Source organism: Hemibagrus wyckioides, linkage group LG17 (genome assembly GCF_019097595.1).
Source record: "Hemibagrus wyckioides isolate EC202008001 linkage group LG17, SWU_Hwy_1.0, whole genome shotgun sequence".
Classification (NCBI taxonomy): Eukaryota; Metazoa; Chordata; class Actinopteri; order Siluriformes; family Bagridae; genus Hemibagrus; species Hemibagrus wyckioides.
Window position 1 is genome coordinate 23,434,473 of NC_080726.1, and position 12,760 is coordinate 23,447,232.

General features: G+C 37.0%; 1 protein-coding gene across 2 annotated transcripts; it reads left to right on the plus strand.

The window, feature by feature from the left end:
- The first annotated feature begins 7,217 nt into the window (after window positions 1-7,217).
- atf5b (activating transcription factor 5b) lies at window positions 7,218-11,887 on the plus strand. 2 transcript variants are annotated; one of them, XM_058414263.1, is made up of 4 exons: window positions 7,218-7,453; window positions 8,316-8,551; window positions 8,894-10,034; window positions 10,341-11,887. In XM_058414263.1, the coding sequence occupies exons 3-4, from the start codon at window positions 8,899-8,901 to the stop codon at window positions 10,525-10,527; spliced, it is 1,323 nt and encodes a 440-aa protein (XP_058270246.1). In that variant the 5' UTR covers window positions 7,218-7,453; window positions 8,316-8,551; window positions 8,894-8,898; the 3' UTR covers window positions 10,528-11,887. The 2 variants fall into 2 exon arrangements, with proteins under 2 accessions (XP_058270246.1, XP_058270247.1); XM_058414264.1 differs by lacking the exon at window positions 7,218-7,453 and adding an exon at window positions 7,479-7,679.
- Window positions 11,888-12,760: the final 873 nt, after the last annotated feature.

Genomic DNA, 12,760 nt, shown 5'->3' on the forward strand with positions numbered 1-12,760 from the left:
CACTCCAAAGTGTTGGAAACATTCCTTTGAGATTCTGGTCCATGTTGACATGATTGCATCACGTAATTGCTGCAGGTTTGTCAGCCGCACATTCATGCTGTGACTCTCCGGTTCTACAACATCTCGAAGATGATATATTGAAGTCAGATCTGCTGACTGGGGAAGACTGTATTACGTTCATGGAACCAGTTTGAGACAACTTTGCAATGTGTTATCATATAATGTAGCCATTGGCTAAAATGTGGCCATGATGGGATGCACATGACCGATAACGATACTCAGATTGGCTGTGGCTTTTGGCAAATGATGCTAAAGTGGTATTACGGTGCCTAGAAAAGTGTCTTCACACATTACACTGACACAAGACAGATTGAGTCCATGGATTCATGATGTTCATGACAAATTCTGACCTTAACATCTGCATGTTGCAGCAGAAATCTTATTTTGCCAGACCAGGCATTCGTGAACCTCGAATTCATGATCTTGGATGACAGGAGTAAAACCCTGGTGTTGTAGCCAATTCCCTTCAAGGCTTGATATGCTTTTCTGCTCCACACAGTTACAAAGAATTATTTGAATTAACCATAACTTTCCCATCATCTCAATCCAGTCTGTTCTCCTCTGACCTCTCTCAGCTACAAGGGATGTTTTTCAGTGGATGTTTTTTCATTTTTCCACCATTCTGTACAAGCTCTAGAGACTGTTTTATATGAGAAACCCAAATCAACCGTTTCTAAAATACTAACACAAGACCATTTGGCACCGATATCCATGCTACTGTCAGATACTGAGATGATATTTTAACAAAATGCAGACCTGGAGACTGCATTGCCAGGAGAAAGGTAAAAAAAAATTGGACAAAGCCCAGCCAATAAGCTGAAATCCATTTGCAACTGATTTTCCACTTAAGGGCATTCATGTAATGTGTGCTATAGGCTCCTGGATTTAGAAATGTTTCCTGAATTGCGAGATCACAATCCGATTCTGTCAAATAGGCCAAACCTGCAGGCGCTGGCAACTAGGTTAGAGAGACTAAATCTTTCTAGTCAAACAGTGCAGCTGATCTTCTCATGGAGAAGCCTTCTGGGGTGTTACAACAACCACTGAAAGTGTGTCGGTGTCAGTGTTTGGGTAGAGTACATCTGACATAGTGTTTTGTCTGGTCGAATTCACAATTGGCTCAATACAGGCATCAACAGGAGGCAAACGTCCACCTGATTGGCCAGAACATGCACCACAGAGCAGTGTGGGTGAAGTGGGGCCTGAGAAGACGTAAAAGGATGTTAATACTCAGACATCATGCTCCGTCTTCAATGTACACTCTCTCAGCTCCTGTGAGCCAAGACATTTTTTCACCTAGACAGCAACTCAGAGCCTCTTGTGGCACTTAGTGGTCATCCCCAGACCTGATTGTTTACGAACAACAGGCTGTTTACATAGAGGACAGATTCAAATCTGCCAGCTGAGCATATGTGTTCTCTCTGGAACTGAAAACACAGCATTCTTAAAAGGGCCGGTGTCAAGGCAGTCTGCAAATAATTGATGGCTAGCATTGTTCACAGGTCCACCCTGCATGAGCTCAACCCTGTAGCAGAGTTAGCACTGACTGCCTACTGAGTACAGTATATGGCTATAGTACAATTCAAACCAATTGTAGAAATGCAGACATAAAAAAAACCCCTGTGAATTAACAGGAATCCAAGCTAAGAATAGCAGAGTCAGCATGGTATGGTATATAGAGTGAGAACCAACTCTATGGTGCTTAGCAGCATGTGTTATTCTCAAGCTTCATTAGCCAGTTAAGTAGCAGGACATATCAGAACGTGGCACGGGAGAAAACAAAATACATGAAAACAACACAAGAATCCAGTCAGTGAATTGGTAAATAATATCCATGTAAAGGAGATGAGGACACTGAGGAGAAAGTGTTCAACTTCCTGGAGCCAGATAAAAGGAATACAACCAACAGAGAGGGCTCTAAGAGCAGTAGAGCATACAAAGGGTAAAAACGGACTCCAGGATTATGAACAGTATGGTGATCAGTAGGGAAAATTTGCGGCCAGTTTGGCTCAGCATGATGCACCAATAAGTCAATCATTTTAATAGCATTTGATATGCTTGTGTCTTTAAGCATTCTTCAAATAAGTGAATTTGTATTGGTAAAACTATTACAGCAGACCCCACTATATCCTCCACCACTGCTCGATCCGCTCCAAGCACTGCTGCCCTGAATATCTTTCAGGGTACAAGAAAGGCAAGCATTAAGACTTTCTCTTCTGGCACCTACAGTAGGTGCTGGAATGAACTTCCCCTAGACGTCCTAGGAAGACGATGTGACACTGACCTCAGTATAAGCACAGTATACAACAGTTTAGTGCCTGAGATTTATACTGATCCATAATAACAATGTAAAGTGTATACTATGTATATATATATATATATATATATATATATATTCACAACCTTAGAAAATAAAAGTGAAAATCAAATGACTTGAAATTTAATCTGAACAGCTCTTTACAATAACAATAGACACTGTCACAAGGCACAGAAATCTGAATGTAGATTTAAATCCCTAATGAGAAAGCCAGCGGCAAGAGCGGCAAAAAAAAGAAAGAGAAGAAAAGAGAAAAAAAAAACCTCCCAGAGACGACATTAGGAAGGAACCTGGAGAGGAACCAGCATGATGGTCTAATCAGGCTAATTATTTTACATTATGGCAACAGAAGATGCAGCGAGGAAACAAACTTTGACAAACTATCGCAAGGTGCGATGTTGCAAAAGGAAACACGAAGGTGGTACGTAGACGAAGAACAAAAAAGCAAACTGAAAATAAATAAATACATAAATAGATAGATAGATGCATGAATCGTATGCACTGATACGTTTATGATGATTAGTTTCTTTATGCTATCAGAAGGTTTAACATTAACGGACACTTTTAATACAAGCTGTATTGAAATACTGCATCATTACAAACCCACTGTATCATTAAAATGAGTATAATTATTACTGTTATAATTATAATGTCACCCAGAATGCTTCATATGGTTACTCTCTTTTTATATTCCCCATTTATACTCACTGTGTCTCTCTTTAAAAGATAAGAGAGAGAGAGAGAGAGAGAGAGAGGTTATACTCATATAACTCATTCACTGGCTATTTTACAGAGCAGTGGAACTGGACTTTGGTGCCTGCTGAAATACTGACAGTCTTGCCGGGGTAAAGTCTATGTGAGAAGCATAGTGATTATAAACCTCATTGATTATGATGCATTTTGGGGTAAGACTATGACCTAGAAAGGAACAATCTTATATGACGCCGCATTTCGATGTTTGAGCGACTGCACATAATATTACAGTTCAATATGTACAACCACTTCAGTGTCCTGCGACTAGGCATGATGGAGTCTATGTGGGTGTGTGACCTTACTCCACATTCTCCATAATGCACCTTTAATGTTAAAAAGACAAAATAATTGTTCAATTTTTCTCCTTGCAGGGTCAGAAAGGGTGGGTCATGACCCCAGAAGAGAAAAGAAAGTCTGCAGAACATCCCGCAGAGGCTCGAAATATTATTTTTTTTAGGTTTCACCTCTCAGGATGTGTGAACTTTCTCACACCCACTCGCTGCAGATGGAGACGTCTGTAAGGGTGTGTAGCAGAACGATCTCGCTCATTCGCTCAGTTGATTTTGGGGTCTGGAGAGGTAATAGGGCGTTTAATAGTAAAGATTAAATGGATTTAAAATTTCACGAGTTACAGGGTGACAGTTAGTGATTCTTACAGCTTCTTAGGATGAATAGATTTTGGTTCTCTATCTGAAAAATTTATACTGGAAAAAGTGAACAGACAAAGCAAAATACAATGCAGTAATAAATCAGTGCAATAAATATATATAAATCACAAATATAAGTCCAATAAATCAAATCAGTATAAATCAGTATATATAGTAATATAAATCGGTGCAAATTTGTGTGGCTAGATTAAAACCACAAATATTGGTGATTGTTATTTTAACAGCAAGATTTTTAAAAAATCAAACAAAATTTTGATGAATATATTTCTGGCCAGTTTTGCTAACACTACTTAGAAAAATATATGTTATATGGTATATATGTGACACCTTTTTTAAAAAAAATATTTGGATTCATTCAGTCATCTTACATCATCTTACACATACACAACTATTTATATTCACCGGTTCTTCAAGGGTGTGTGTCATTTTGTTTAGGTATAAATTATGCAGAGCATAAGCATATGATAAGCGCTGTTAATAGTCAGTGGGCCGTGATCCAGTCCAGTATCATACAAAGATTTTTAAGGCTAAACAAAAGCACATTATTTACAGAACATTATGCTCTATCTATTTTATTTCTTCCTTCCTATATATACATCATGGGCTGTAAAAATTTAACTAATTATATTATATTATATTATATTATATTATATTATATTATATTATATTATATTATATTATATTATATTATATAAAAAAGCTTCACCTTCTAAACAATTTTTTTTATTGTTTATTTTTTTTAATCTTTATTTAAATGTATATTTATAAATCTAAATTATGAGTATTTAAACAGGTAATTCTAAGTAAATGGACTTTGCATTAGAATAAAAAACCGTGTGGGCATTACTATGAGACATTTACATTTTTTTTTCTTTTCAGCTTTTCTTTCCCCCCTCATTGCAATAAATTTTGAGTGATTCATTGCTGTGTTGTCCATACATCATCCTAAATTTGATTCCAGCATTTTATAGCAAAAGGTTATTGCAGCATAACAAAGAACATAACAAAGATTGTTTATCACACCGAAACAAACTCGCTTCGGTTTTCAGAGTTTTCCGACGACTAGACTAGACTACTGACTAAACAGACCGGATAAAAGTTCCACACGGGTTAAATGAAAGGCTGCTGTCTCAAACACACCGCTGCTTTGTTTATTAATAACTTTCATTTAGTCAAGTCAAATAAAAGACTAACCTTACGTGTGATTTCACACCTCATTTCACATGATAAAAACAGCCAACATATTCCCTCGCATATAACGCATTTGTTTGTTAATGGGTAATGATGAAGTTACAAAAATGGCAGCAAATGTCTAATTACACGTTTGGTATAATTGTGCACAATTATATATTATATATAACACGTAACAGGTAATTTGCTACCTAAGAAACAAAGGGTTCTTACAACCCACACGTGCATGTGTAATGTTACTCTGAGTTGCATATAAAACATTAATGGCAGCATGATTCTTTGGGAGCTGGTGATGAAATTATGGTGTAACCTTTATCAATGTACCAGCAAACCAGCGGTGTGCTCTTGCATATCACAGATCAGCTACTCTAGACTACTCTCAGCAATCCAACAATAATGCTATAAGAATATATGTATATATATATGTATATATATATGTGTATATATATATATATATATATATATATATATATATATATATATATATATATATACACAAACACACACACATATATACATATATGTGTGTATACAGATAGATAGATAGATAGATAGATAGATAGATAGATAGATAGATAGATAGATAGATAGATAGATAGATAGATAGATAGACGGAATAAATATAGATAATGCAGAAACAATGACAATGATACTATTGAACAATTATATTAATACTATATACAGTATTTATCTCATTATCGCTACTTCTTCATGAGAACTGAAGCTATATGATTTCTCACTAATGTATCGATGGTGTTATGGATAAGACGAGTAGAGAATAAGCACTGCACTTAGGAGTAGATCCAATTTACTGTAGGGTCAGACTTGCTGCGTAAAAAAATCATTGAGCCCAAATAAATAAGAAAATAGTTATATCTCAGAATAATAGGAATAAATAAATTATGATAATTAATAGAACAAAAGCATGATGATGATGATGAGTGGCAGTGGCAGCAGTAGTGACTTATTATTGCTATATAGTTGCTATTTATGTTGTACAATCATCATCATCATAAGTTTAATAATAATAAAAATAAACATAATAATTATTATTATTAGTAGGAGTGGTATTATTATTATTATTATTTATTAATAATAATAATTAATAATAATAATAATACTGTTATTGTTGTTGTTATACCACACATTTAATTTAATCTAAATTAAATCTAAGGTGTTTACAAAAGTAATCAATGGAAATAAAGTATGAAATGATAAATGAAAATAAAAAAAAATACTTAAATAAAGAAAATAAAATTACAAAATAAGGCATTCACTGAAAATAATGAGAACAGCCGTGAAACAATTACACTTAAAAATAGACAGACAGACAGACAGACAGACAGACAGACAGACAGACAGACAGACAGATAGATAGATAGATAGATAGATAGATAGATAGATAGATAGATAGATAGATAGATAGATAGATAGATAGATAGATAGATAGATAAAAGCCTGCAGGTGTCCTTAAGCCTGTCGTGTTTCCAGATCAGATTTCAGTATTATTTTGAGGTAGAGGTACAAAGTTATTAAGTTTTGGCACTCCATAAAGCGAACCCTATCAAGGCTTAATGTCCAGGATATGTCCGTCGTTTTCACCTATTACTGACCGTCTGGGAGAGTTTGAGGCTTTTAAGACACCATGCCACGTGCCTTGAGCTCGGACAGCCTCCCCCTCAGGCTACACTTCCCCGAGACGGATTGTCACATCAGGGAATGAAAGTAAATTTCCCAAACAAAAACTACTTTTTTTTTTTTTTTTTTCCTAGGGTGATTTTTCACTTCCCAAACAATATACTATAGGAGTGAAACTTCTCAACACGGAAGCGTAGGTTATGGACATGAGTGCCAACAGAGTTTGAACACAGGCAAAACTCCAGCAGATCTGATGCAACACGCCTGCAACCGGCTCCAAACTGTACAGCTACAGTGTCCTTCCTCACAGACGCTCATTAACTAGTCCTCTCTGTCTCACGCCTTTTACACGCACTGCTCTGATTTCTTTGATCAGCAATTACAGGCGTAAACCTGTATCCAAATGACTCCCATTTTTTTAATCATTCGCAATTCAGAAAAGATATACAGTGTTTTTTAATTTCTTCTTGAACTTTTCCTTCCTGACTTAAGCTTCACATATCCGGGATATAAATAGCCCTATAACGCGTTATAACGGAGTGTTGACGGCGGACGCTTACAAGCAGGTCAGTCGACGTTTATTACGGTTCAGAAAGACGCGGATTGATATGAGGGGGCGTGAAAAGGCTGTGTTTGTATAGGCGTTGTGCTCCACGGTGCCGAAAAGTTTTAGAAACGCTTTTTTATTTCCTCCTCCTTTTCAATAGATAGATCGTCTCTAACATCAAATGGTTTGAAGGAGACCGAAGCGATGCTTTATTAATGTGAACTCTTCCTGTTCCTGTGTCGGAGTTTAAGAGCGCACTTCAGCCCACATCAACATGGAGTAAGTGTTCACTTCTGTGTCATTTATTTCCTCCAGGCAGAAACGCCCTAGGTGCGTGTGTCAGGGTTTGTTTTCGCGTTGCGCTTTGTTTTTGCGGTCATTTATTATTTTTATTATATAGATCAGCGTAGGAAAAAAAATTAAACTTTATTGTGGTCATGTTTTGGCTTTGTGATAAAAAACTGGAGTTTGCCCATAGAGCCGATTACAAAGTTCAACCCTTTGGGTAAGTCCCCTCTTCTTCACAGATTTATCCATTACACTGGATACTCATCAGATAGATACGTTCGTCTAAACATGACCTATGTTTGTTTATTTATTTTATTATTTATTTATTATTCAACAGCTGCCCCCCCCTGTAATCTGCTCTTTTTCCGTTAATTACTCTGTTGACAGATAGCGGTTCAGTAACCACGTGACTTCTCTCTGCTCTTTTGGCTCAGATGATTTGTTTGTTCAATCATATGAACATTAATGGGAGTGCTAACAATATAATTAATACACCACAATAAATAAACAAACACTACACCACATCATTTAGCTGTTTTTCTTTTTTTTTTTAAAAAAAAAAAGCTTACATGTTGTGTTCATTTGATTCATTGATTACAACAAACAAACAAAAACAAGAACAGATTTATTATGTGCACTTGAGTAAACCTGGACTTGCTTGCTTTTCTGAAACTCTCTGTTCATGTAATGTACAATAAATATTCAGGCACAGATGAAACTGAATAATGCAAATCCATATCAGCAAGCAAAGCATTTTATGGAAGAGATTTGAACAAAACTATAAACCCCTTTAGAATAACCGTTGTAAGGTTTGTTTAACCCGGTAGGTTTGTTTCATTTTTGTCGTTTCTAGGTATCACTCTTTCTTGCCATTACGCTGTGTGAAGCAACCCTTGAATTCTGACACATTTGAGTACGCGATTGAGTACTTCAAGCAAATCAGAGAACGTTGTGGCAGCATAGATCCTTTTCTTCAAAATTCCCCTCGTTTGCAAAGCCGACCTCCGAATCCTCTCTTTCCCACTGGCTAATGACAGCCAATCCCAGAACGGAGGGGAGGAGTCTACACGGACGTACGGACGTACATTGGTAAGCAGAGAGATGATTTTTTATTTTACCCGATAGTCGGTGGACACCGCACTGCAGTAGATGTGTTAATGGCGTACCGTAAGTAAAGCTAATGACTTTAATTCATATTGTGTGTCCTTTGTTATGCTTTGCTGGTGAATGCATTTCTAGCTATGTGTATTGGATGGACAGTCTGAAACCGGTGATCCGATTACATGTCGGCTGGATAGGAGTTAGTGCATGGGTCTGTTTAGTGGTAGTAAGTCGAAGTGTTTGGACTCAAAAATGTCATTTTCTGCTCTCTAATCTTTCCAACGTGGTTTATAATTCGCCGTTATTCATTGTTCACTTTATCATTTTCAGATTGGATGACAGAACATTTTGACACCTACCCGCTTTCAACATCGACCGAATCGTCTCCTGGCTCATCGATTCCACCTTCCCCCTTGGAACATGATGTCCAGGTGCCCTCAGATTTGGAGGTCATGACCTCCCTCCTAAAAGAAGAACTTGCTCAACTCGAGGATTATTACCTATTTGAATCAGCGCCCATGAAAGCAGAGAAATGGCAGAAATGTGATAAAGGCTACCAAGCAATGTCTGCCCCGTCATACTACCAGTTGCCCTGCACTTCATACAATGTGAACCAGTCCGAATCGAACCCCAGGCTCGTTACCTTGGCAACAGGTGAGCTTGACCTGAGAGGGTTTTGTGGCAGCTCTGTCGGAAGATCTAAAACCTCCAGACCCGCTCCTTACAGCTATGTTCGGACGCACTCCACCAGCCAAAGGATAGCATCAAACGGTTGCAAAGACGTGGAAGTTTTTGAGAAAGAGACATGGACTTTTAAAGGGACTCATTCAGGTTATGCAGAGATGGCTTTAGACCAGTGTGCTGTTGACAAGATTTTTGGGAAGAACCACATCGGTACGAAAAAGGTTCGAGAATGTGCCATATTGTTAAAGGATGAGGAAAAGAGATGTTTCACCGAAGACGTTTTTTACCGGGCAGAGATGGTCAAAAGTTTTGATGGTGGCCCGCCACTGGATGCGCACCATAGAAGAGAAGGTCAGGCTCCTGGAATGAAGATGCCCTGTCACGGTCACGAAGGTGTTGGGATGCCAGTGCTGCACTGTAGTGAAAATGGAAATAGTCCTGCATTTAAACACCCAGAGGTAGCTGAGTGTTACTTCAGTCAGATTACCGCGAATTTAGAACCGTATCACGGCTTCATGAATGAGGTAGATCAGCCAGTCCGCTCTGGAGCTGTCGAGTCTATGAATAGCGGTTACTCAAGCCATGAATGCCTTGTAGATCAAAGCTTCGAATGTCTGTCCGGAGACAGTGTCGGATCTTCTTTGGAGTTTCCTGCACAGAAGCCAATGCAAAGGCTGAGAGAGAACCTGTGTGTGTTCAAGCCGGAGGTCAAAGTAAGTTGCCTGGAAAGGAGCCATGGAGAGCGCAAGCAGAAGAAAAGAGACCAGAACAAGACAGCTGCTTACAGGTAAAGTACCAAAGTTCTTTACCCCATGAGCAATCAAAACATTTTCAGATGTTGGATGGAGCCTTCAAGTAGATCTAATACCGGATGTATGTTCACCTGATTCCATCTGAGTTATTGTATCATTGTGACAATAGGTAGGAACTTTCTTTGGCAAGTGTCGGTTGAATCTCTTTGTTAAGTGAGGATGCTGTTTGTTTTTAAGGTGTTATCGCTCACCCTTCAGGTCTAGTTTGCCAGATTTGATCTATGCATTGTCCACACACACACAACAATAGCGCTGATCTGATCTGAACATATTAACACCAGGTATCGGCAGCGGAAGAGGGCGGAGCAGGACTGCTTGGAGGAAGAGCTTCACGGATTGGAAGGGAGAAACAGAGAGCTGCGAGACAAAGCCGAATCTGTCGAGAGAGAGATCCAGTATGTCAAAGACCTCCTGATTGAAGTGTATAAGGCTCGGAGTCAGCGCCTCAAAGAGGATTCCAGTGCCTAAACCCCGTCCTAAGCACCAGCATCGAAAGATCGAAGGACTTTTCTTTTTTTTTTCTTTTTCTTTTTTTTTTTAAACCAACCTCCGGTAGTGTTTTTTGACGGTCAAAGTAATCGGAAAAGAGCTAACGCTGGGTTTGCTAAATCGAATTTTAGCGAATTATGTAACGAACACTGTGATACCAGCTTTAGGCTGACCAGTATTCTTAGTATTCTAACGAGAGCTAAAGATATTATGCATTTTCATGATTCGGTTTCATTTCTTTCTTTTCAATCCTCTGTGCATATGAAAATCATTTATACCAAAAAAAGGGGGAAACCAACAGCTATACTAACGTATGCTAGCTCAGATGTGTGTTTGTTGTGTGGGGCATGATGGTACAGCTTAATTGAGGACTTTGTACGAATGTGATTACTGCTAATTTTTTTCTTTGCGCTGTAACTATAAAAGCCCTGTAATGTTAAGTGTAATTCATTTAAGTTTTTACCTTACATTTGTTTTGGTATTTTTTAATATTTTATTTCGCGTGTACGTCTTTATTTAACGATGCAGGATAGGTTTTTTGTTTCGTTTTTTCTCAAAATCACATTTAAAACAGTGTACATTATCAGCCAATGTACTGTGGTTTGAAGCACACTAGTAAGCTTTTAGATTTCTTGGTAACTTCACTGGCTCAGGTACTGAATGCATGTCGGAAATATTAAGAAGCATGTTAGGTTTACGATTTACTGCATGACTCTCATGATTATATGACTGCATTGTACATTACGACAGCAAGTAGACTTCGTTTCTTCCATCCAGACCCTTTTTATTGCCATTTACTCCGATCACAAGCTGCCAGATTATTCGTCCGTAAGGCATGGAACTGCATTAATCGGTATGAGAGGCCGTTCGCTTTCTTGTGCGGGTTTGCGGCAAACAATCACTGTCATCTTACGAACCAGCATAACAGACTGTAGGCCTAATGGAATTTATATTTTTAAGATATATATATATATATATATATATATACATATATATATATATACTTCCAGGTGCATATTAGGTCTGCTTTTAAACTCGTCACAATGCCGAGATCGGGAAATGCAGGAAATCCTCTGTGTGATGACTGAGATGAGCATCAGAGTCAAACAGCACAAGTGTGAACCAAATGATCACATTTCTGTATTAAAAATGATTGTTTAATGTCAACAAACACGCAGGATTATTTGTGTTCGAGTCTGGCTGGATTTCTTTCTATTGTTTTCTTCTATTTATGAACAACTCACCTGATTAGGATTATATCATGATTTCATAAACATAAATCAGAAATGTCTGGCCTTTATGGTATTCCTATTTATTCTGATTCACTTACAGATTTATTTTAAAATTTATTTAGTCGCTTACTATTTTAAGAAAAATAAAAATTAATCCGCCAAGCTCTACAAATATGTTCTATTTATAATATTTTTATTCTAATATTATTTATTTTTAATGTATTATTTTATGGAGCAGTAACTCAGGATCGAATCTATTACAAGTTAAGACACGAGTGGTCATAAATCATACAATAATATGGTTTTTGTTTTTTTTTGTTTTTTAAAAAAAGAAAACTCCTGGAATAAGCCGTGTGTAAAAAAGTTCTCTGACCCAAAATGTCGGCAAAAGGCATCAAATGGTCAGTTTAGTGCAGGTCCACAGAGCCAGAGGAAATACAGGCAGCAAATATCTTCATTTATAATCATTGTTCTGAAGGGAATGAGGTCTGTTTTTTCCTGCAGTGAGCAATTTTTTTAAGACAGGAAGAATGTTAGTGGAAGGGGATTGTTTTGTCATCAAAACTCACAGAAAATAATAATAATAATAATAATAATAATAATAATTTCTCCAAACATAAATAGAGAGAATAATGTGTCATCTAACATCTTATTAATTTGTTACAAACCCTTGTAGAGGGATCTTGGACTAATCCCCCAGGTTTACCTAGTAAATAATAACTAATATACCTAATACACTTCCACATATCACTGAAAAAAGAACAGTAAATTATATATAATAATAAATAATAAAAAAGAGGAAGGGAAATTATACCCAAAATTAAATTAAAGTTAAAAAATTAAAGGTAAATTATATATATAAATTTTTATTCCTTTTTACTTATACCTATTTACTTATTATTATTATTATTATTATTATTATTATTATTATTATTATTATTTCTTTTTGTGAAATTGTTCCAGTCTAAAATATTTTCATG